This window comes from Elephas maximus, chromosome X, assembly GCF_024166365.1.
Source record: "Elephas maximus indicus isolate mEleMax1 chromosome X, mEleMax1 primary haplotype, whole genome shotgun sequence".
NCBI classification, from domain to species: Eukaryota; Metazoa; Chordata; class Mammalia; order Proboscidea; family Elephantidae; genus Elephas; species Elephas maximus.
In genome coordinates this window covers 57,379,770-57,404,594 of record NC_064846.1, presented here as the reverse complement: position 1 = coordinate 57,404,594, position 24,825 = coordinate 57,379,770, and the positions used below count along the sequence as shown (strand labels likewise).

Genomic DNA, 24,825 nt, shown 5'->3' with positions numbered 1-24,825 from the left:
GTGTGGGGCCTAAGGATTTTTTATTTCTAAGAAATCTGTGGAAAGAGATGATGGAAAAGCTCAATATCATCAGTCAGAACAAGGCCAGAGGCCGACTGTGGAGCAGACCATCAATTGCTCATATGCAAGTTCAAGCTTGAAACTGAAGAAAATCAGAGCAAGTCCACGAGAGCCAAAATATGACCTTGAGTATATCCCACCTGAATTTAGAGACCATCTGAAGAATAGATTTGAAGCATTGAACACTAGTGACCGAAGACCAGATGAGTTGTGGAATGACATCAAGGACATCATTCATGAAGAAAGCAAGAGGCCATTGAAAAGACAGGAAAGAAAGACAAGACCAAGATGGATGTCAGAGGAGACTCTGAAACTTGCTCTTGAGTGTCGAGCAGCTAAAGCAAAAGGAAGAATTGATGAAGTAAAAGAACTGAACAGAAGATTTCAAAGGGTTTCTTGAGGAGACAAAGTATTATAATGACGTGCAAAAAGCTGGAGATGGAAAACCAAAACGGAAGAACACGCTCAGCGTTTCTCAAGCTAAAGGAACTGAAGAAAAAATTCAAGCCTCGAGTTGCAATAGTGAAGGATTCTATGGGGAAATTGTGGTGCAGGAAGCATCAAAAGAAGATGGAAGGAATACACAGAGTCATTATACCAAAAAGAATTAGTCGACGTTTAACCATTTCAAGAGGTGGCATATGATCAGGAACCAATGGTACTGAAGGAAGAAGTTCAACTTGCTCTGAAGGCATTGGCAAAAATCAAGGCTCCAGGAATTGATGGAATATCAGTTGAGATGTTTCAACAAACAGATGCAGCGCTGGAGGTGCTCACTTATCTATGCCAAGAGATATGGAAGACAGCTTCCTGGCCAACTGACTGGAAGAGATCCATATTTATGCCTATTCCCAAGAAAGGTGATCCAACCAAATGTGGAAATGATAGAACAATATCATTAATAACACACGCAAGCAAAATTCTACTGAAGATCATTGGAAAACGGCTGCAGCAGTGTATCAACAGGGAACTACCAGAAATTCAGGGTGGTTTCAGAAGAGGACGTGGAACCAGGGATATCATTGCTGATGTCAGATGGATCCTGTCTGAAAGCAGAGAATACCAGAAGGATGCTTACCTGTGTTTTATTGACTACGCAAAGGCATTCAACTGTGTGGATCATAACAAATTATGGATAACGTTGCGAAGAATGGGAATTCCAGAACACTTAATTGTGCTCATGAGGAACCTTTACATAGATCAAGAGGCAGTTGTTCAGACAGAACAAGGGAATACTGATTGGTTTAAAGTCAGGAAAGGTTTGCAACAGGGATGTTTTCTTTCACCATACCTATTCAATCTGTATGCTGAGCAAATAATCCGAGAAGCTGGACTATATGAAGAAGAACAGGGCATCAGGATTGGAGGAAGACTCATTAACAACCTGCATTATGCAGATGACACAACCTTGCTTGGTGAAAGTGAAGAGGACTTGAAGCACTTGCTAATGAAGATCAAAGACCACAGCCTTCAGTATGGATTGCTCGTCAACATAAAGAAAACAGAAATCCTCACAACTGGACCAATGAGCAACATCGTGATAAACGGAGAAAAGATTGAAGTTGTCAAGGATTTCATTTTACTTGGATCCACAATCAACAGCCATGAAAGCAGCAGTCGAGAAGTCAAAAGATGCATTGCATTGGGCCAATCTGCTGCAAAGGACCTCCTTAAAGTATTGAAGAGCAAAGATGTCACCTTGAAGACTAAGGTGCACCTGACCCAAGCCATGGTATTTTCAGTTGCATCATATGCATGTGAAAGCTGGACAATGAATAAGGAAGACTGAAGAAGAATTGATGCCTTTGAATTGTGGTGCTAGTGAAGAGTATTGAATATACCACGGACTGCCAAAAGAACAAACAAATCTGTCTTGGAAGAAGTATAACCAGAATGCTCCTTAGAAGCAAGGATGGTGAAAGTGCGTCTTACATATTTTGGACATGTTGTCAGGAGGGATCAGTCCCTGGAGAAGGACATCATGCTTGGCAGAGTACAGGGTCAGAGGAAAAGAGGAAGACCCTCAAGGAGGTGGATTGACACAGTGGCTGCAACAGTGAGCTCAAGCATAACAACGATTGTAAGGATGGCTCAGGACCGGGCTGTGTTTCGTTCTGTTGTGCATAGGGTCACTATGAGTCAGAACCGACTCGACGGCACCTAATAAAAAAAATAAATAGCATCAACAAATTCTCAGATGATGCTGCCGCTGGTCAGGGTACAGTCTGAGAACCACTGATTTAGACCAGTCCTTTCACTTTACAGATGAGGAAGCCGAAGGATACGTTAATTTTATCAAATCACTTGTTCAAAATCACAGTTACTTGGTAGCAGAGGCAAGACTAGCTCCCAGTTCTTTAAGTTCTTAATCCATAGGTTTTTGGTGCTTGGCATGTTAAATGGAATAAAGAAATGTAAAGTGTACTTGCTATTTTATGGAAGTATTAATGAACTGGAAACAGTTGACTTGTCTTTTTCCTCACTCACAGCATATGTTGCTCCTTTGAGGAAAAGAAAGTTATTGCAATGTGGAAAAGACCAGACAGGGACTTGTACATGATCATTCTTTGTATAAACAGTAAAAAACCGAATTGATTCTGACTCATGGCAACCCTATGGGACAGGGTATAACTGCCCTATAGCATTTCCAAGGAGCAGCTGGTGGATTTGAACAGCTAACCTTTTGGTTAGCAACTATCATGGGTTGAATTGTGTCCACCCAAAAATATGTGTCAATTTGTTAGGCCATGATTCCCAGTATTGTGTGAGAGTCCTCCACTTTGTGATTGTAATTTTATGTTAAAGAGGATTAGGATGGGATTGTAAGCACTTACTCAGGTCACATCCTTGATCCAAAGTAAAGGGAATTTCTCTGAAGTGTGGCCTGTACCACCTTTTATCTTACAAGAGATAAAAGAAAAGGAAAGCAGGCAGAGACAGTGGGGACCTCATACCACCAAGAAAGCAGTGCTGGGAGTAGAATGCATCCTTTGGACCCGGGGTCCCTGCACAGAGAACCTCCTAGTCTGGGGGAAGATTGAGAAGGCCGACAGAGAAAGACTTTCCCTGGAGTTGACACCCTGAATTTGGACTTTAGCCTACTTTACTGTGAAGAAATAAATTTATCTTTGTTAAAGCCATCCACACATGGTATTTCTGCTATAGCAGCACTAGATGACTAAGACAGCAGCCGATCCCTTAACCACTGCACCACCTAATCATTAAAGTAAGCCAGTGATTCTCAACCCTATTAGACCCAGTGTCCCCTTTTTGTAACAGATATTTTGTAATGACTCTCTACTATCCTGCAGTGAAATTCACATATGATACAACCTACTTAAATGTAATTTTAAAAAAAATCAGTATAATGCCCTAAGCTGTAATACAGAGAAATAAAAGATTATAATGAAAAATCTGTTTTTTAATGTGCAAGTATACAGACACAACTACACTAGAAAAAATGTATTAGATGCTTGCACCTACATAGCAGTCTCATGAATACAAAAAATATTGATAAATGTAAGTATGTTGTTTTGGCAACTCAGATACCACAAGCACTGCTGACGTTGGTGATGTGCTTTTCTGAAATGGTGAGAACTCTTGGTAAAGTTCTTAACAAAACAAAATTATAGTACCTTTAATTACTCAGTAATTGCATTTCTGGAAAATTCATCTTAAAGAAACCTGTGTTTACAAGTAAAACAGGTTCTAAGTCCAGATAACTATAAACAGGTTTTCATGTGAATGTTTGGTGAGACATTTGAAAGTTGCACAAGACAGGGTAATTCTTAATTTTGCAAGACTGTCTCATGCATTACAGGACATTTAGTGTCGCTGGTAATGGAGCCCTGGTGGCACGGTAATTAAGCGTTCAGGTACTAGCCAAAAGGTTTGCAGTTTGACTCCACCAGCCGCTCCTTGGGAACCCTATGGAACATTTCTACTCTGCCCTACAGAGTTGCTGCAAGTCAGAATCAACTCAATGGCAGTGGGTTTGAGTGGGTTGGTACTTTCTCAGTAAATGTCAGCCATGCCTTCACAAATCATTGTTACAACCGAAACAGTGTACCCACACATTTACAAAATTCCCTGGGAACAATACTGCTTCCCATGAGAATCCACTGGATAAGGGGCATTGTTTTCTTGTATTACAAAAGAGCTTCCTGCCAAGGTTTTGGTAGACAATAAGCTTAAGTATTCTTATTTAACTCTCTTTTTTGACACCTTAAGCACAAAGTATTAAAAAAGATACCATCCAGTTGCCATCGAGTCTACCCCAACTCATGGTGACTCCATGTGTGTCAGAGTAGAACTGTTTTTTCAGAAGTAGATCACCAGGCTTTTCTTCCAAGGTGCCTCTGGGTGGACTCGACCTGTCAACATTTGTTAGCAGCCAAGCGTATTAACCATTTGTACCACCCAGAGACAGCATAAAGTATACTAACAGATTCTATCTTCTGTGTAACTACATTGTTTAATGATACATAGTATCTTTCTTTGTAGGTTCTGTCTGTGGGCAGCATGGGGAAATGTGTAAACTCATCCACTGTCCTAATCTATGCTTTTTTTTTCCCTTCCGTTTATCTTCCAGGGGGTATGCAGGCCCAGGTTGGAATACCAGGAAGTGGACCAGTGTCCTTGGAGAGGGGACAAGGTAAAATATTAATGCCTGATTTATGTGGACTGAATTTGGTGCTGTTGTATGTTTCTGCATTGTCCAATATGGAAGCCACTAACCACATGTGGCTATTTAAATATTAAATTAATTAAAGTTAAATAAAATTTAAAATTCAGTTCCACAATCACACTAGCCACTCCAAGTACTCAACAGCCCCATGTAGCTAGTGGATACCCTACTGGAAAGTGCAGATGTAAAACATTTCCATCACAGAAAGTTCTGTTGGATGTGGTGGTCTGTACTTTCTACCTAGTGATTCAGAGCCCAGTTCTATAAGAATCAAGGATGAAGCAAATGGATCCTTTGTTTCTATTTAATTTATATTGCCTTTTCCTGATAGTTGGAGCCCTGGTGGTGCAGTGGTTAAGAGCTCAGCTGCTAACCAAAAGCTCGGCCGTTCGAATCCACCGGCTGCTCCTTGGAAACCCTATCGGGCAGTTCTACTCCGTCCTGTAGGATCGCTATGAGTCAGAATCAACTCGACAGCAGTGGGTTTGGCTTTTTGGTTTCTTGATAGTCTAATAATTCCATTGGCATGTTCTCTCTCCTTCTGAGGATATCTGTTGACTAAGTAAGGAATTCTAATAATGAGTATATGATACGTGACAGGATATATAGGAAGACTAGATTTAAACCCAAGTGAAAAGTGGTAGGAGTCATAGGTCTATGAAGCCTATTTGATAAGTGTATGTTGTACTGTAGCCAGCAGTCATTCTAAAATATCCACCTTATTTTTCCATGTTACAGGAGTTTGAAAGAAAAGAAAATGCAGTGACTCGGTTGAAAACAATGTTAGGAGGGGAGAGGATGAGAAGAGAAGGAATTAATGATAAATTTGAGTGTGTCCTATATGCTACACACTTTAATCTTCATAAACAACTTTGTGAGTTAGGTAGCACCACCTCAGTTTTACAGGTAAAGAGACGGAAGCTCAGAATTTTTAAGTTACTTACTCAAGGGGACAGGTAAATAAATTCTAATGTCTGATTAATGTGGACTGGACTTGGTGTAGAAGCCCTGGTGGCGTAGCGGTTCAGAGCTACGGTGCTAACCAAAAAGTTGGCAGTTTGAATCCATCAGGCACTCCTTGGAAACACTTTGGGGCAGTTCTTCCCTGTCCTATAGGGTCGCCATGAGTAGGAATCAACTCGATGGCAGTGGGTTTTTTTTTTTTTTTTTTTTGGTGGAGGGGGAGACTTGGTGTGCTCATCTTCCAACTAGTACGTGGCAGAGCCAGGATTCAGAAGTCTCTGACCCCAAAGCTTATCCACTTTCCGTCACTCCACACTGCCTCTCTTAACTTACAAAAATATTCTTCAGTACCTCCTCCTCTTATTCATTGCATCTCTGTGAGGAGAAAAGACAACAACTTTACACGTTTCTTCTTAGCATATGGCCAATAAGTATAACTCATTTTTAAAAAGCAAAATATTAAGATATAGGTCTGTGCACTATGCTCCTTTTCTATGGCATGTACCCTGGGGTTGGTTGCTGAAGTGACAGAACTAGTAATTGTTTCTGCACAGAAGGCTGACAACAGGACAAGCTCCTGGCCAGATACCTCATCTTTTCTCTAAGCAGCCTATGCTGTTGTATGCTCCACCCCACCCCAGCCACCCTCAGCCACTGTCAAAAGATTGTGTACATACACCCAGAGTATTTTTGCGGTAGTGAGAAGGGATTAGGGTTTCAGTCATCCTTTTCCCTCTCCTCAGCCTAATAGCAGCTTTAGCTTTTTAATACATAACATCTGCAAGACATCTTTCTTTCTGCTAGGGTTACCCTCGACTTTCTGGTCAAACATTAACAAAGGGAAATGACTCACATTGTGAAGGTATATCAAGGGTGTCTTCATGAAGAGACAAAATGAGATGGGTTTTTTTTTCTAGATTTTTTTTTCAGTACCCAGCAGAGGAAGTAAGCATCATTTAATTCGTGCCCAGTTTGTCTTAATTTTCCTGTAATCTGTGGGTTGCCATGAGTCATAATCAACTTGACGGCAACTAACAACAACAGTTTTTCTGTTGTACGTTTGTCGTGGTGAAAGGAAACACTGAAATGACCGAGAATATACTTTTTCTTGCTTTCTGCCACCTATATTTAATATGTATGCCCTTGTCATCTTATTAGTCTTTGTTTGCTGTTGTCATAATGTTTATGATTGAAGACCTGTGGCAGAGTATTTCTTGTGGAGTGCTAGTCTCTTTGCTTATCAAAAGTTCACTCACTGCATTTCCCCATTTGATATTTGTTAGCAGAAATTTTTTTGCTTTAAAATACAGCAAAAATAGTACTGCCTCACTTCTGTCTGGGCTTCTCCAGAATAAATCTTGCCTTTCACTTTCAGTGCACTTCCTTTCATATTTTGCTTGCGAAAATACATTTCCACTCTTTGCTTAATAAGGGATTCAAAATGATCCTTTTATGGATTTATTTTTTTAGTGGTGTCATAAGGGGATTTAGGGGAAAACGTAATAGTAGCAGAGATGAAAAATGAAAATGGCTGGTATTTTTGCCCAAATAAATCTCTGGCCCATGAGTTTTACCTTGGGAAGCTATCTTGTCAAAGTGGAACTGTGTTTCAGCAATGCAAAGGAACTAATATAGGAAGATTTCATAACCTTAAGCAAGCTAATGAACTCTTGACTTTTTAACTTACATGTGTAAATCTCCAGTCTCTATATGTGTATGTTTCTGCGTGTGCATGCAAGCTATTTTAAGTGCCTGCTTTTTCTCCTTTTAAACTTACTGCTCACCCAGGAGCCCTACAGCACTCGCCTGTGGGACCCGCCGGGCCTGCATCAATTGAGCGAGTTCAAGGTACCCATCGTATCTGCGGGTTTCCTGTTGCTTGTGGTGTTCAGGGTGGGACGTTGAGACGCGAAGAGCTGTTTGGCAGTCATCCTCACATTCAGAACCCAAAAGAGTAGTGTTTTGTGGGTTTTTGTTTTTTAATTTTTTCCTGTTGGGGCCACAAGCCTAAGATTGACCTCTTCACACAGGGCAGAGAACATGGATGATATGGGCATCTGTCTGAGGCTGTACTCCCTCCCTACTGGTGTCAGGAGGCTTGGATGGAATAGCAGTCTGTAAGGAGACGGCGGGTTCTTGCAGAGATATGGCAGTGTTCCTTTATGCCAAGACCCTACCTCTTTTGTGACCTTGGCCCTTGAACTAAGATTGATTTTAAGGAAAACCAGGAGCATAAGCCTCTTCAGGTCGCAGTGCTAGTCTTTGATAGGTTGCATGCCAGTTTGCTCTTTATATAATTCCATCCATACCTCTGACATGGTGCAGATTCTGCCTACACCCTGCTTCTGTTCTTGAACTGCAAGAAGATTCTGCCGTGGTGAGGTTTCACCCACTTTAAGGTGTCTGAATTATGTTGTCAGTGGTATACAGAGTCATTTCTTTTTTCCTTATGTGTCATTCACAGCAGTAACGCCCCGTTTGTTTCCCTGTCAGTGCCGATGCAAGACCCCAGAGCAGCTATGCAGCGTGGACCCTTGCCTGCCAGTGTTCCAACTCCTCGAGGTCTGTTAGGAGATGCTCCAAATGACCCACGTGGAGGCACTTTACTTACTGTAACTGGAGAGGTTGAGCCTAGGTGAGCGATAACATAGAAGGGAAAGATTGGAGAAATTGGAATTTTTCCCTTGGTTTGAGAATAAAGACTTTCAGTACTGGTTGTACCTGTTTGCCTACTTCAAAACATAAATAAATATTCATGGCCACTGTCCAAGACTAAGTGCTTCTTCTAGGGTAGAGCTGTGTAGTTCAATATGTCATTTTGATCTAACACCAACTACTGTATCCTCAGAAATCAGAAATTCCAGCACAGATATCTGAACAGAGAAAACTTATCTTGTTCAATGGTAGTAGTAATACTAATAACAGTAATCATAATTGGCAGCATTAATGGCCTCTGACTCTAGGTACTTAGATCATCTCATTAAATCACACAACAAACCTGTGAGATAGGTATTATTATTAGTCCTATCTTACAGATAAAGAAACTGAGGCATAGGGAAGTTAAGTAGATGTGCCCAAGATCACACAGCTAACAAGTGATAGAGCCTAGATTTGAACCCATACAATCTGAATCCAGAACCCATGTTCTTTGTCACGATACTATATTGCCTCATTATATATATATAATGAATATCTGTTAATTCTTCCCTAATTGTGAGTGCCCCAACCAAATATGAAATTATCGTATACATGAATTTATGTCTCTGTAGCTTCAACCTATTTGGTTTTATTATCTTGTTAGCATTGGTACATTGACGTTTGCATCAGTTCTTTGATTTTACTTACTGATCTCCCGGTTTACTCTTTCTTCTTGTATTGTTCTGTTTTTAAATACAACATTTTTCTCCATCTCTAGAGGTTACATGGGACCACCCCATCAGGGTCCACCCATGCACCATGTCCCTGGCCATGACAACCGTGGCCCACCCCCACATGAGATGAGGGGAGGGCCATTAACGGAGCCCAGACCTTTAATGGCAGAGCCGAGAGGACCCATGATCGATCAGAGGGGTCCACCCTTAGATGGCAGAGGTAAGAGGAGTCCTTGTCACAAGGCTAACTGGTAGTTGTGTACTAGTAATGACCCTGGCTGTCTTAGACTCTAACCTGAGATAAAGAATGCTGAGGAAATGGGGTTGGCAAGCATTTTTAAGGTTTAGCTGCATATCTGAGAAACTGGGGAGGAGAAAGCAGTCTCAGTTGGGAGGCGATATAAATAAAGGCGTAGATTTCTATTTTTCTTCGATTGTTGGTTCTTGCAGTAAAGGAGAATAGCTATACAATAGTTTCTTACAACTTTCTCTACAGGTGGAAGAGATCCCCGAGGAATGGATGCGCGAGGGATGGAGGCACGAGCCATGGAGGCAAGAGGATTGGAGGCCCGTGCGATGGAGGCCCGTGCGATGGAGGCCCGTGCGATGGAGGCCCGCGCGATGGAGGCCCGTGCGATGGAAGTCAGAGGAATGGAAGCCAGAGGCTTGGATACAAGGGGCCCAGTCCCTGGCCCTAGAGGCCCTATGCCCGGTGGAATCCAGGGTCCTGGACCAATTAGCATGGGGGCCGTTGGTCCCCAGGGATCTAGGCAGGTATGTATAGTACTCACTTTTAGCTTCTATATGAAATCTTGATCTATTCAGGAACTGATTATTTAGCCTGATTATTACTGCTTTCTGATTTGGGCTATTTCTCAGTTTGTTACAGAGAGAAGGCTAGAATTTCCCTTTCTTAATTTCTCTGTCACTTAGCATGCTGATTTTCTGGCCACCAAGACTGTAGTCTAAAAGCAACTTTGTCCCACAATTTCGGTAGCTATTCCACTCAGAGCAGAGCCCCTGAAATTTTAGGGATTCGACAGTGCTCTTCATTGGGGACACAAATCAACATCATGTACAGGATTTTTCTGAGGTGTACTTGCCTGGACCTCACCTAAGACCTCACTCTGAGAATCTCTGTCAGTAGTTTCTGGGCATAGATGGTTTGAAGAACCTCCCCAAATGATGCTAATGTACAACCCTAATTAAGACCCATGGATTAGAGCATGTGAAGAGCTGTAAGTGTCATTTAGATAATTTTAGGTTTGTAGAAACCTATATTAATTTACCCTCATCATATAGCGTAAGTGAGCAGTGGAGTATGAAATGCAATTTACTAATGGTCACCTTAAAACAATGGAATTGAGTTCTTGTCTCTTCTTTCTCTTCTTTATTTGGCCCTCTCCCACCATGTGAATGTGGTGGTCTGTCCTGTGATTGCGTGTTATCATCTCCTCCTTCTTCCCCCAGTTGGTTATGGGGAGGTGGTATGTGTGTATCTTTCCTGAGTTTTTATATGCTAGCTCTTTCATTCCCTCTAGCCCCTCCACTGTCCTTTTTCTTATATGTGCCTTCCTCTGTGTACTTCTCTCTTTCCCTCTCCCCTATATTTTTGTGTCTTCTTCCTATGTGTGTGTGTGTGTGAGAGAGAGAGATTGATTTTGCATATCAGAGCTGGAATGGAACATGTCGTCCAATTTGCTCATTTTATGGGTTTGGAAACTGAGGCATAAGAACTCAGATGACTTGGCCAAGTTCACACAACTGAACAGTGGCTAAGCAAAGGAATAGAACCCATTATTTTTTCCATCGTACTGCTCTGTCCTGTTATTTGCACCTGTGTGTATGTGAATGTGTGTCTTCCTCCCCCTTTTTAATATGAAATATGAATATGTTTTTTCCAGTAATGTGAGGAATATGTTTCTCTATTGTTTTTCAAGTTATGCTTTTAAAAAACTTTGTTTGTAGGCCTTGATTTTTATTGTGCCCTCTATGATCAGTATGCAGCCTCTGGTGGCACAGTGGTTAAAGAACTCAGCTGCTAACCTAAGGGTCAGCAGGTCAAATCCACCAGCCATTCCTTGGAAACCCTATGGGGCAGTTTTAGTCTATCCTGTAGGGTCACCATGAGTTGGAATCAATTTGTTAGCATTTTTTTTCTTTTATGATCAATAACCTCATAATAGAAATGGTTCTTTATGTCTTCATTCGGTCTTCAAGAAATATTTATTGAGCAACCACTGTGTACCAAAACATGGATCTAGGTACTGGGCATATAGCAATATGAACAAAATAAAGTCCCTTCCCTCATGGAGCTTACATTCCAGTTGGGGAGACAGACAACAGTTACATAATGGGTAGATGTATCATTGCTTGTGTAATTCTGTTGATAACACTGGGGAGAAAAAACATTGAAAATAATGCTTGGAAGAGAATTTCTGGATAATGATTTGTTCTTTTATCTCTGCTAGTGCTTGAACTAATTACTCTGTAATATTAGGTATATATAGTTTTCATTAGTAGATTCTATAAAGCCAGTTTGATCTGAGGTGAGGAAAATTACAGATTCTATCTTCAAACCTTTAAAAAAGTTTTTTGAATTGTTAATATATTCAGCTATATAAATACATTAAAAAAAAATACATAGTCACATATAAAAGATAGACATTAAGAATCTTGCTTCCTCCCTGTACCTGTTTTCCCTGTGCCCTCTGCCAACTCCTAGAGATAATCACTTTTATTAGATTTTTATGTATCTTTCCAGCAGATGGAAGCCCTGGTGATGTAGTGGTTAAGTGCTACGGCTGCTAACCAAAGGGTCGGCAGTTTGAATCTGCCAGGCGCTCCTTGGAAACTCTATGGGGCAGTTCTACTCTGTCCTATAGGGTCGCTATGAGTCGGAATCGACTCGACGGCGCTGGGTTTAGTTTGGTTGTTTTTGGTTTCCAGCAGATGTGAGTATATATTCTTATTCCCCCCTTCACTGTTCTGTGCCTTGGTTTTTTATGTGACTATATATCCTTAATTCATAATTTTAAATCAGATTTTAAAATTAACTCCAGTCTACCCCATTGGAATCTTGTGAGTAAAAGGCTTATTATTTGGATGGTTACATAATGTACTATCTAAACAAGGATACATTTGAAAGTGAAAGAGGGTACTGTTAATGATTAATCCGGGGCAAGGGCATACACTGGGACTGTCTTAGGCAAACCAGGGTGCGTGGTCATCCTTAGTGTTACTGTTCTGCCAGAACAGGCGCCTCTGGAAACTTGAAGTGGCTGTTATCGAATGGCTAGATCACATCACATTACAGCACCTCAAATTAGCACTGACTAAAGCTGCAAAAAGGTTACGCTCATAGGTGTTTCAGATCTGTGACTAACCGTTAAAGCTCATACCAGTCTCTGGATTCAGCAGTGGTAAAGCACAGAAAGAGTGATATCCTAGCAATCTGTATAGAGCTACACTAGTGCTTCAGTTCTCCAATTTCCTTGGGAAATTAATTAATGCACGTAAGTGAAAGTTCCAGATAATAGAAATATTCTACCAAGTTTTTAAACTAGTTTAATGAAAAATAACTTATAAAGTGTCTTGTATGCTTCCTTCCAATCTTAAACAGGATACAGAAAATAATTTTAATCTTTGTTGACTACTAAAGGTCATTAAATGTATCCATTACTGTATATGCAATAATATACCTCAGTAAGCATACTAAGCATCACTATCTCCTTTTTTGGTTTCCGGTCTCCTTCACTGTCAGGCTGTCACCCAGCTCTCCAAATTGCTGTCATGATACCTGCTCCTAACACTTGTTTATCCTGCATTTGTTTTATGCTTTGCTGTTTCTAATCTGCTGGGGAAGCAGGTACCAAGTCTGTTAACAGTGTGTATTTAATAAGAGTACGTAAGCTCTGGGTGAATGCCTGAGTGTGAACATAGCTCTAGTGTAGGGCCCTTTTAGCAGTTATTCTAGGTGCTTGGAAGCCTTTTACTTGCATTCTGGTAGTCTTCCAAAGGGCTGGACTCACTGAAAATCTTAAATTTGGAGAAGTATAATGTAACTGTACTTTGTTCTTTTAATTCAGGTCAGTCATTTTTCTTGGTCTGTATTTAGTGAACACATCTGTAGCATATTCTCTATGAAAAGCTAGAAAAAGCAAATGTTGGGCTAACAGCACTCTTTCCCCCGGAGGCCTTCCCATCTCCGTTTTGCCTCTGGCATTATGATGGTCCCTGCCTTACTTGTGGGATAGGGCCTTTTGGACAGATTACCTCTGTCTGATTGAACTAGGGGTAGATGTTATCCCTGTGAATGTAGTTTCCCCTGCGGACCAGCAGACGTTATCTCTTAGAATCTAGTGGCTTTCATTTGTGTTTCCACTGAGTGCTGGTTTCCAGGGTGGCTGAATTTTGCTTGATTTGACGATACCCAGTTGTATGATATTTGTTAATAATGCTGAAGCCGTTGTAAGAGGTGTGTCTAACTTGCTCATTAATCTCCGGCTAACCTCTGCCTTCTGCCATTGTTAATAGTAAGAAGATGATCTTCAGGGTCATTAATTTTTTTTTCATATCCATATGCAGATCTTATTTTGCACGTTGCTAATACTGGATTCTGGTTACTCATACATGAGAAGTTCAGAAAATCTCTCCTCATCTCTCTTTATGCACCTAGGTCCCAGTCATGCAGGGAGCGGGCATGCAAGGGGCAGGCATGCAAGGGGCAGGCATGCAAGGGGCAGGCATGCAGAGTGGAGGCCAGCCTGGTGGCTTTAGTCCTGGGCAGAACCAAGTCACTCCACAGGATCATGAGAAGGTAAGCAACACTCTTTAGTCTTTGTGATTCCTCTTTTCACAGTTGCCATGTAGACGTCCTGGGTCCTCAGAGTCTCTTTGGAGGTGATGTTTACTTCCATGTAGAACTCTTTTATCATCTTGTTACCTGAAAGTTTGTGGGCCTGCTCCTACAGTTCTTCAGTGGACATAAATGGCAGCTTATCTTACATTTCACACTCATCCGCCAATAGACTTTATTTTGTGCGTAGGCCAGATCGACCTGACAAACCAAATCTCTTCCTCCCTAAAAAAAGAAATAATAATAGATTCCCTACTAGTGTATCTTTCTGTTTTTGTATTCAACTTCGTGGGGAGGTCATGTCTGATGGAAAAACTTACTAAAAGGAAACTTTCAAAACGGGATTAAAGTTGCTCTCTGGGGGCTTACCATATTAGTCTGCAGGACCTTTGGATTCACGAAGATTCATGTCTGTTTGACATCGTCTAATCTTAGGTATTTTCATTTGTATGTGTTCTTCTCATTGCGTCTTTTCTCACCAGCTTCTTTTCGGCTGCTGTTTCTTGTGTCTGAAATACTTCCATTCCCCATTCAGCTCCATATCCCACCACGGTGGCCTTTTGGGCAGAAGCTGATGTTTTTGAAGCTATCAATATTAAAACTCATTGCCTGTTTTCTTCCGCACAGGCTGCTTTGATTATGCAGGTTCTTCAACTGACCGCAGACCAGATCGCCATGCTGCCTCCTGAACAAAGGCAGAGTATCCTGATCTTAAAAGAACAGATACAGAAGTCTACTGGAGCGCCTTGAAAGGTGAGCAAACGGAACCCCACCGGAGTGGGCCACACTCCTTGTGCCTTACGGGTATATACTTTCAGCCTTAACCAACAAGACTGTTCTTGCTAAGGCCCTCAGGCCTCTTACCTAGACTCTTCCCCTTGGGTAGGTCAGCCCCTACAGGGATAGGGTAAAACCATAGAACATTTTCTCAGTTGTTGAAATCAGTGTAATTTCATTTTAACTTTTCTTTCCAAATGACAAAAGTAAGATGTGAGCAGCTCAACAAAATTACTCAAATACAGAAATGTAGAAAGTTAAAAATAAAAACCCCTGCTTTCTCAGTCTCATTCCTCAGACATTACTTCTAAATATACTTTGGTTTGTATCCTTCCAGAATTAGTTGTATTATTTTATTATAAGCTGTCCTATCAAAATGTAGAAAATACAAAGAATTTCGATAAATTGTGTCAATATTTCGGTTTCCAGTGTTTGTTTTATATTGAATATTCTGACGTTAAACTATTACAGCACATAATGTACGGTAGCAAGTGTACCGTTATCCTCAGTTTCTGCACGCTTTAGAGATTGCTGCACACTGCTGCCCTTACCTTTCTTGTTCATCGGTCAGGTAAAAAACTATCCAGAGAACCTGCCTCACAAATAATCATGTGACCTAACTTGATTATAGGTATTGGTATTTCTTTTTTAATTTTTTCCCCTAACATCCTATCTTTGTATTTCAAACAATTCCATTTTCTAGACACAGTTTCAAATTCACATTGTTCCAGTATCAACTGGAATAATCACCTTTTGAGTTTCTACTTTCTTCCCACCCACATTATAATGCCCACCCATATGTTATCATATGATAGTGAACTCACATACACAAATTAGCAGCCTCAATAAATTGTATTTCAGAATATTATTGCAGGGAATGAGGAGTTAATGCTTAACGGGTACAGAGTTTCTGTTTGGAGTGATGGAAACGTGTTATCTGAAATATTTACACTTTTTACTGAAAATCTTTGTATTTTCTGCATTTTGATGGGATAGATTACAATAAAATAATTCAACTAATTCTGGAAGGATACACACCAAATAGTGGTGATGGTTATAAGACATTGTGAATATAATTAATGCCACCGAAATGTACATTTAAAATGGTTAAAATGGCAATTTATGTTATATGTATTTTACAGCAATAAAAATGTATTTGTAAATGTCTTTTGTAAATGCATCATATCTAAATTCACACCGAAAATGACCGAACTATAACGGGAAGCTGGCGTAGATGGGCGGCTATCTAGGCTTTTGGTGTGACCACTACTCTAACGTTTTATTCCAGACACCCCAGGTGTTAAGTTTTCTTCACTAAAAGCATAAACTAGGTATTATATTTAGAGGAATAGATAAGCTGTTCCCCTCATTTATTTTTTCCAATTTATTTATGCCAGAGAAGGCATCCCTATGATGTGAGAAAATTACTGTTTTTGGATAGTGGAGGTAGAATATTTCTGAAGGTTCTTTCATTATGTATTCTTGCCTATAAAATACCTCATTTTGGAGTCTTGCACGTTAACCACAGGACAAGGTTTTTTGTTTTTTACTTTTTATTTTGAAATAATTATAGATTAACAGGAAGATACAAAAATAGCATAGTCTCCTGTACTGTTTACGCAATGCTGACATCTTGAATTGCTGTATACAATATCAAAATCAGGAAATTGATATTTTTGCTTTACTGTTAACTAGACTACAGACCTTATTCAGTTTCCACCATTTTTTAAAAATCTACATTTGTGTATGTGTGTGTGTTTGTGTGTAGATTTTTGCAACTTTATATGGGCAGGGTTTTGATGTATATTTGCTGGTACTTTGCATATTGTGGCCAAAACGTTGGCTCTCCCTCTAGCCTGTTGTGGTCCATCCTGCCATCACTGATAGGCTTAGATATCATTACTATTACCGTATTTTGACGCAAATAACCCATGCCTTCTGCGTTTGTTTGCCACCTGCTGTCCCCCCACCGCAAGATATTTTTGTCAGTGCTTATGCTGATTTTTTTACGGCAACATGTAAAGAAAATTGGCATAGCAACACTTGTGAAACTACCTCGACAGGGGAGGGAGCAGCTGGCAAATAAATATAGAAGGCGCACATTATTTGCGTAAAAATACGTAGATCAGTGGTTCTCAACCAGAGGCAGTTTTGCCCCCTAAGGGACATTTGGCAGTGTCTGAGGACGTTTTTGGTTGTCACAAATAGAGGGTGGGGCGCATTACTGACATTCAGTGGGTAGAGATACACTGCTACACATCCTGTAATGCAAGGGCATTCCACACGACAAAGATTTGTCTAGCCCAGAATGTCAGTGGTGCTGAGTTGAGAAACCCTACTGTAAGGGATGATTGCTTTTGGAAGGCAGGAGGCAGACACCTTAGAAATCTGCCCCTGGTGATTTGTAGTGATCTTATATATATCCTCCCTCCACAGCCTTTTTATTTTATTTTTTTCCTGATGTAGAGGGAAGAGAACTTTGTCTCTACTTCTAATGGTTTTCTCTTGACTTTATCTTACAGGTTTTCAAAATACCTGGCAACAAATCTGGAAAATAGTTCCATAACTCTGTTGAAATGCTGAAAAGATGACTTCTATATCCTAACCCTTGAACGACTCAGATTGGTGCCAGGTGGAGGACTCCCATCACCTTATCTCAGAACAAAATCACTTCATTTCTGTTGTCTTAGTTTGTATATTTTCTGTGACTTGAAATAAACTTTGAACACAATTTTAGTATACTGCAAATTGATATATATGACCTTTTTGCTTTTAAAAAGCTGTGAAGAACAAGGGAGAAACCTTAGAATTGTTTCCTACCCTTACCACAGTATTGTGCTTTAATGTTACATTGCCATAGCTCTGCTTCTGCTTTTAAGTTAGCCGTTTGTTCTTATGATGAAAGTATTTGAGAATTTCTCAGAAGCAGTGTTTTCTGGAACTTAGTTTTTGTTTAGTTTGCTTTCAGTGGGAATGATAAGGCTTTGTCCTTTGAGAACTTTCTAGAATTTCCTTATGAGTCTACTGGGATAAAATAGCAAGTTCTTAGAGATGTGAAATGGTCAAAGGCCAACCAAACAAAGAGCCTAGCAGAGCAGTGTGTTTAGAAAAATCCAAATATCAAAATGCATTTTGATGTCAATAGTAGATCTGTTCACACATATAGTTCAGACTTAAGGCAAAGACATGTTAGCACTGGTTATAAGAGACTGTTGACATTTACTCGTCTGTTCTAAAACTCAAGAAAAGCCACTAATTTTTCACATGTTTAAGGTGAAATAAAAACTGAACAGAAATAAATTAACAAAGTACATTTCATCCTATCTTCTAGGTAGTCACTAGCCTACAATTTACCCTATAACTGTATGTATTCTGGTAAAACATAGCAAACCCTAAAATGTCTATATTTTTCTCATTTATTTTAAGAGGACCAAATGTAGAGCACAAGCTGTCAGATTACCCTTTAGGTCTGCCCCTGCCTACTTCCTTGTAGACAGGCATGAGCATAAGCAGTGCCACTGGCTCTAACCTATGGGTCTTCCAGCCTAGTGTTTTCTCTGTCATAGTGGCATTAAGGGGAAACATGCTTTCTCTCCATCAGGCCACCTTCAAGAGGCTGAGAGTTGCCTTAATAATTAGTCAAGTTCTCCTGGAACTACTCTTGAGCCTGTATTCACAGAATCCTACCCCTGGGTTAGGATTGTGGTCAGGTAAGCCTGACGTAGGCTTAGAGAATGTAATAGCATATTGCTTACATGCAAAGCAAAAGAATAGAAAGATAATCAACTTCATGAGAGACACTGAAATTGAGGAGTTTTCTGAAACTCTGATATAGACACTGACAACAAAAATTTTCTGGATGTGGTATTTCATATTACAACCTAAAAAGCCAAACTTGCTTAAAACAGCAGAGGAGCTTTCTGAGTATCCTGATGATCCCCAAGTCAGGATGTTGATTATGAGTAGGATTTTTTATTACCATTGCCTTTTCAGCCTAATTCCATCAATATTCAGACCTTGATATGCTGATCTTGGCAGCACTCGTATCTGGAAGTGTAGTGTATCTGGACTTCAAGAGTGAAGCTTTCCTCAATAGGAATTCATAAGTTTCAAGGGAACATTAAGATTCCAAATCAAGGTCACTGAAGATCCAGGGACAATTAGATTAGCAGTTGTCTGATAGGAACCATAGCTTCAAGGTTTCATTGTGCATTTTCCTAAAGCCTTATTAGACTTCATATAGATAGCTAAAATCTGGGTGAACAAATTGGCAGCAGCAATGATAGCCCAATCCTTCCCAAGGGAAACACTCATCAGTATTTTCTCCTGATGTCCAGTTAATAAAGTAAATACACTCAGCTACCATGAGTTGATGACCTACCTTTATTGTGTTTGGACTAGTGACTGGAAAAAATAATAATCCTTCAAGCCATATAGGTTTCTGAATAATTAAAAACAATCACTTCTTCATTCTTGGTCACTTAAGGGTAGAGAGATAGTGCCATAATCCTAATTCAGTAGAAACATTCTTAGAAATCTATGAGTTGGATTGTCTGGGCACAATGATGTGTGGCATTTCCAACTTTTAGGGGCCCAGTCTTCTTTCCTCTTAGTGATTCACTGTGACTATTAACATCCCAGGGCAGGTGCAGTCACTGCAGGCCAAGGGCAGATAGATGGTCGAAATAAAAAGCATTTTAATGAGAGAAAGAAAAGTCGTTCTGCTTATGTCACTGGGTGAATAAGTCCTTTGTGAATAGGTAACTAGAAGCCCTACCAAAAAAAAAGTGTATTAAAATTCTAAACGCTTTACCTTTTAAAAAAACTAAACAATAAATGCCCTTAATAAAAATAGCTGTAACAGCCCCTGTTGACTAAATAAGCCATCCTAAGATGGGGTTCAAGTTTTTTGCAGTTATTTCCAGCAGAACAATACAAACTAATAAGGACATAAACACATGAAATGTACTTTCAAGATTTTCTTCCCCAAATGGAGAGCCCAGAAAAAGTAACAAAAGACTCATTGAGCGGTTAAGAAAATCCTTCATTTTTTGATGAGCAAAAATATTAAAGCCTAAATTGCTGTTCACACTGGGTAAAACCATGTTTAAAATGACAGTAAGAATGTACATCGTTGGTGTTATATGGGGATGGGGTTCTCGGTAATTTTATGTTCATTGTTTTGTTATTTATGTTTATTATGTTTTGTCATTAATTATTCAATAAATTTTTATTTAAAATCACCCTACTTAGAAATCTTCTGTGAGGGTGGGAAGGGAGATTATGAACCCAAGTCCAGGAGATAGGAACACTTGGAATCAGCAAAATCATCTGGGGTTAAATTGTGTAAATGGCAACCACCAAAGCTCTCCTATCAGACTTTGTTGCAGTCGTGATTCTCAGGAAGGATTTATGGTTATTTTCCAAAGAAAGGATCCATGGGCTTTGCAATTATTGTGCCTTCTGAACTTCTTAGGTTGGTGGAGCTCATGTATGACAAAAGTTGAATGCAATCAAGAGGGAATGCCAGGGACTTAAGTCTCAGAGACACATTATTATCTTTAAGTGGCTGCCCAAACCTGACCAAATAACTTGTTGAGGTTACAAAGGAGAGACAAAATGCAGATTACCATCCCTATTCCGTAATTCAGAAATTTTAGTGGTTGAACTAGAACTGTCCTTTCCTAGAATCTGGACTAGAGTATTGATGGCATTTGTGCAGACTCTTTGCCAAAGTCCAAGGACCACATAGGAAAACTGCCACAGACCTGCAGGAGTAGAACAGTAAGGGCTAGAATTCAGCAAATGCTGCTGAATGTTAGTGAAAATGGAGAAACTGGGCTGATTGGGTGTGATACAAATCAGCCCAACCTCCGCTAGGCCTCTACTGCCAACAACCTTGAATAAAAATTTAGGTGTTGACTCCCTCCCATGTTCTTCATAGTATTTTTCTAACCTTTTCTGCTCACAACCCTTATCACATTTGTCACCCTCAGCACTCAGCCTTACCTGCCTTACTGAGAATATGGAGACTTGAGAAATGTAGTACGGTGTAGTGGTTAAGTGCTAGACTCTGGGGCCAGTCTGTCTGGATTCCAATCCCAGCTCTGGCATTTATCCCAACTACATGATTTTAAGCAAGTTTCTTAACCTCTCTGTGTTTCAGTTTTCCCATCCATGAAATGGGGATAAAAATAGTACCAACCTCTTAAGGTTATTTTGGGGATTAAATAAATAACATGTAAAGCAGTTAGAAAAATGCCTGGCTCCTAGGAAGTACATACGTGTTAGCTACCCTTAAAGCCATGCTCTGTGATGTGAGCGTATCTCCACCTCAAAATTTCTCACACAGAAAAGATGGTGTTATTTCTTGCCCAGGCTAATCTTTCCAACTATGCTTTGGGTCTCACCCTCATTTTTCTTATCTTTCTTTTTCCACTTTTTTTTTTAACTGAAATATAAGTCACACACCATAGCATTCACCTTAAAGTATACCAGTTGCCATCAAGTTGATTCCAACTCATGTGACTCCATGTGTGTCAGAGTAGAGCTTGGTGCTCCATAGGGTTTTCAATGGCTGATTTTTTGGAAATAGATCACCAGACCTTTCTTCTGAGGCACCTCTTGGTGGATTCCAACCACCAAACTTTTGTTTAGCAGCCAAGCGTGTTAACTATTTGCACCACACAGGGACTACTTAAAGTGTACAATTAGTACTCTTTAGTATAGCCACAAAGCTGGGCAACCATCATCACTAATTCCAGAAATTTTCATTATCTCAAAAAGAAATCCTGTTCCTATTAGCGTTCACCCCCCATTTGTTCCCAACCGCCTCCCCCAACCATAGGCAATCACTACTCTACTCTTTGTCTACTCTGAACATTTCGTTTAAATGGAATCATACAGTATTTGGACTTCTGTGACTGGCTTCTTTCACTCATCACAATGTCGTCAAGGTCCACCCCTGTTATAGCATATATCAGAACTTCATTTCTCTTTATGACTGCATGATACTCCATGGTGTATATATACCACATTTTGTTTATTCATTCATTAGCCGATAGGCATTTGGGTTGTTCCCACCTTCAGACTATTACGAATAATGCTGCTATTAACACTGGTGTACAAGTATCTGTTTGAGTCCCTGTTTTCTATTTTTTTTGGTATATAACTAGGAGTGGAATTGTTAGGTCTTATGGTAACTATGTTTAACATTTTGAGGAACTGCTAAAGACTTTTCCAAAGTACCTACACTATTCCACATTCCCACAAGCAATGTGGTACATCTTCAATTTCCCCACATCCTCCCCAGCCCTTGTTATTGTTGATAACAGTATTGTGGCCATCCTAGTCGTCTCCTCTCTTTTTTATCTTTATTTTATTCCTATCTACTGGATCCTGCTCTGTCTTTAAATACACTTAAATCATCCTTAAACTAAGCATTTCCTGCACCCTGCCACTCCTCCAACACTGTTGACCACGTTTCCCTTGGCTTCTATGACTACTCCTTCAAGTTCTTCTCCATCTTGCCTTGTTTATCTTTCTCCCTTCACACAATGTAGGCATTCCTGTCTTCTGCCACTCCCTCTCTCCTGGCAATTTCATCCACTCTCACAACTTCAACTATGTTCAATGCAAGTAATATGATAATTAACATAATCTCTTTCGCTTATATACTGCTTTACAGTTTACAGAGCATGTTTAATATATCATCTTGCTTTATCTTCACAACAACCCTGCAAGTGAGTAGAGCAGACATTTACTAATATAATCCCCATTTTAAAGCTGAGGAATCTGAAGCTCAGAGGATTTTCTAGCTCATGGTCCCAGAACTGGAAAGTGTCAGAACTGGCATTCGAACCCAGGATCATCTGAATGGGAGTCACTAAGTGTTCTCTCCACTGCCTTCATAAAGCCTTTCTGGATCACCCCACGTGACTATAGACTTATCTTCCCTCAGATGTCCATGTACCTGTTTCACAGAGTGTATCATATTCTGCTTTGAGCTGATCGTGTATATCTTTCGTTAAAATGTGTGCTCCTTGAGAACAGGAACCATATCCTACTTTTCTTTCAACCTCCATAGCTTCTAAAATAGTGAGTTCTGGGCTTATAGAAGGTAACAAATAATGTTTCTGGAACCGAATTGATCTTCCCCTGCCAACTTCTCCTGGGAGTTTATCTAACACAATCAGCTTAATTCCCTTCCCATTGGAATTCCTGGTTTCATAGCACCAAGTTTTCCTATTCTCTAACATGTTTCAAAACTCACCCAGAAAGACTTGAGGGCCAGTCATCAGTTAACCAGATAATATAATCCAAACCATTTTTACTTTCAGTAGAGGCAATTAAGGCCAAAAGATATGTTTGAATTGCTACAGTTCTCGTTCTCTCTCTCTCTCTCTGTAGTATAGATCAGAACTGAGTCTCTTTGCCTCTGTTTGAATAGGGGCTTGCTGGGGCAGCAAATATCTTCTCGTCAATTACAAGATCTTCTCCCTTATTGTGCTAAAATCCTGGATGAAATCTCCTTGATTTTAAGCAGGAATCCAAGAATGGTGCAAATAATATCTGCCACAGAGATCTTTTCCCAAAACTGTTCAACAGGCTCTAATACATTTTCACAATCTGCAAACTCAACTAACTAAAAGAGGACATGCTTACCTTGGGTGAGCAGTAGCTACTGAAGAAAACTCATTGTCCAACACAGGTCTCCCAAAGGAGGTTTTCTGTTTCAGACCTGTCAGGATGGGAGTGACCTTGTCAAAGTTTAATGCTTCATGACCAGCCTGGAGTCAGAGAAATAAGAAGTTAGAAAAAGCAGATCCTGATAGTTGTCTCTTCCTTCAGTCACATTCTGTGTGTGTGTGTGTGTGGTAAAAATATACATAACAAAGCATAAGCCTATTCAACAACTTCTATATGTATAATTCAGTAACATAGAGTACATTCTTCAAGTTGTGCAACCATTCTCTCTATCCTTTTCCAAATTGTTCCACCACCATTGACATAAGCTCAATGCTCTTCAAACAAAAGCTTCCCTTTCCCCCTCCTTCCCACCTCTAGTAACCATTAATAATCTTTAATTTCTATGCACTTGCTTATTTCCAATACATGACATCATACAGTATTTGTCCTTTTGTGACTGACTTATTTCATGCAGCAAGATGTTTTCAAGGTTCATGCATGTAGTGGCATGCATTAAGGTTTCATTTATCTTTATGGGTGAGTAGTATTTCATTGTGTGTATATACCACATTTGGCTTGTCCATTTGTCGATGGACGTTTTGGTTGTTTCCACATTTTGGCTATTATGAAAAGTGTTACAATGAACATTGGTTGGTGCACAGGTTTCTGTTTTTGTTCCAACCTTCAATTCATCTGGGTGTATACCTAGGATTGAAATTGCTGGATCATGTGGTAGTTCTATGTTCAACTTTTTGAGGAACCACCAAACTGTTTTCCACAATGGTTATACCATTTCACATTCCCACCAGCAACGAATGAGGCTTCCAGTTTCTCTCCACAGCCTCGCCAACACCTATCATTTCCTGTTTTTTGTTTGTTTTTATCATTGCCATTCTAGTAGGGGTCGGGCGGTATCACATTATAGTTTTTATTTGGATTTCTCTAATGGCTAATGATATTTAGCATATTTTCATGTGTTTGTTGGCCATTTGAATATTCTCTTTGGTAAAAAAAAAAAATTTTTCCTTTGGCAAAATGTCTAAGTCCTTTGCTCACTTTTTGATTGGGTTGTTTGTCTTTTTGTTGTTAAGTTGTAGACTTTTTTTAAAATATATTTCGGATATTAGACCTTTATTAGCTATGTAATTCCCGAAAATTTTCTCCCTATTTGTAGCTTGTCTTTTCATTTTGTTAATAAAGTCCTTTGATGAACAAAATTACTTAACTTTTGTAAAGTCCCATTTATCTGTTTTGTCTTTTGTGGCTCATGTTTTTGTTGTCATATCTGATAATCCATCTGCAGTGTAGTGAATTACTATTATATGGCCCTTCTAACCACGGTCTTTTGACTCCCATAAAATGGTTGGGCAGGCTATGCAAATAAAGTGCTTGTGGCCCACGAAGGGGATTGAACAGCTTGC

The 24,825-nt window shown here is 39.8% G+C and overlaps 1 protein-coding gene across 1 annotated transcript in view; it reads left to right on the top strand.

Annotated features, from left to right (window-relative positions):
- CSTF2 (cleavage stimulation factor subunit 2) overlaps window positions 1-19,909 on the top strand; it is a 30,146-nt gene extending 10,237 nt beyond the window's left edge. Inside the window, exons 8-14 of the mRNA XM_049871723.1 lie at window positions 4,652-4,714; window positions 8,204-8,345; window positions 9,126-9,301; window positions 9,578-9,855; window positions 13,760-13,900; window positions 14,567-14,692; window positions 17,239-19,909. Of these exons, the coding sequence (XP_049727680.1) occupies window positions 4,652-4,714; window positions 8,204-8,345; window positions 9,126-9,301; window positions 9,578-9,855; window positions 13,760-13,900; window positions 14,567-14,689 (923 nt within the window). The 3' untranslated portion in view covers window positions 14,690-14,692; window positions 17,239-19,909. The remainder of the gene's footprint in view (window positions 1-4,651; window positions 4,715-8,203; window positions 8,346-9,125; window positions 9,302-9,577; window positions 9,856-13,759; window positions 13,901-14,566; window positions 14,693-17,238) is intronic.
- The last annotated feature ends 4,916 nt before the right edge of the window (window positions 19,910-24,825 follow it).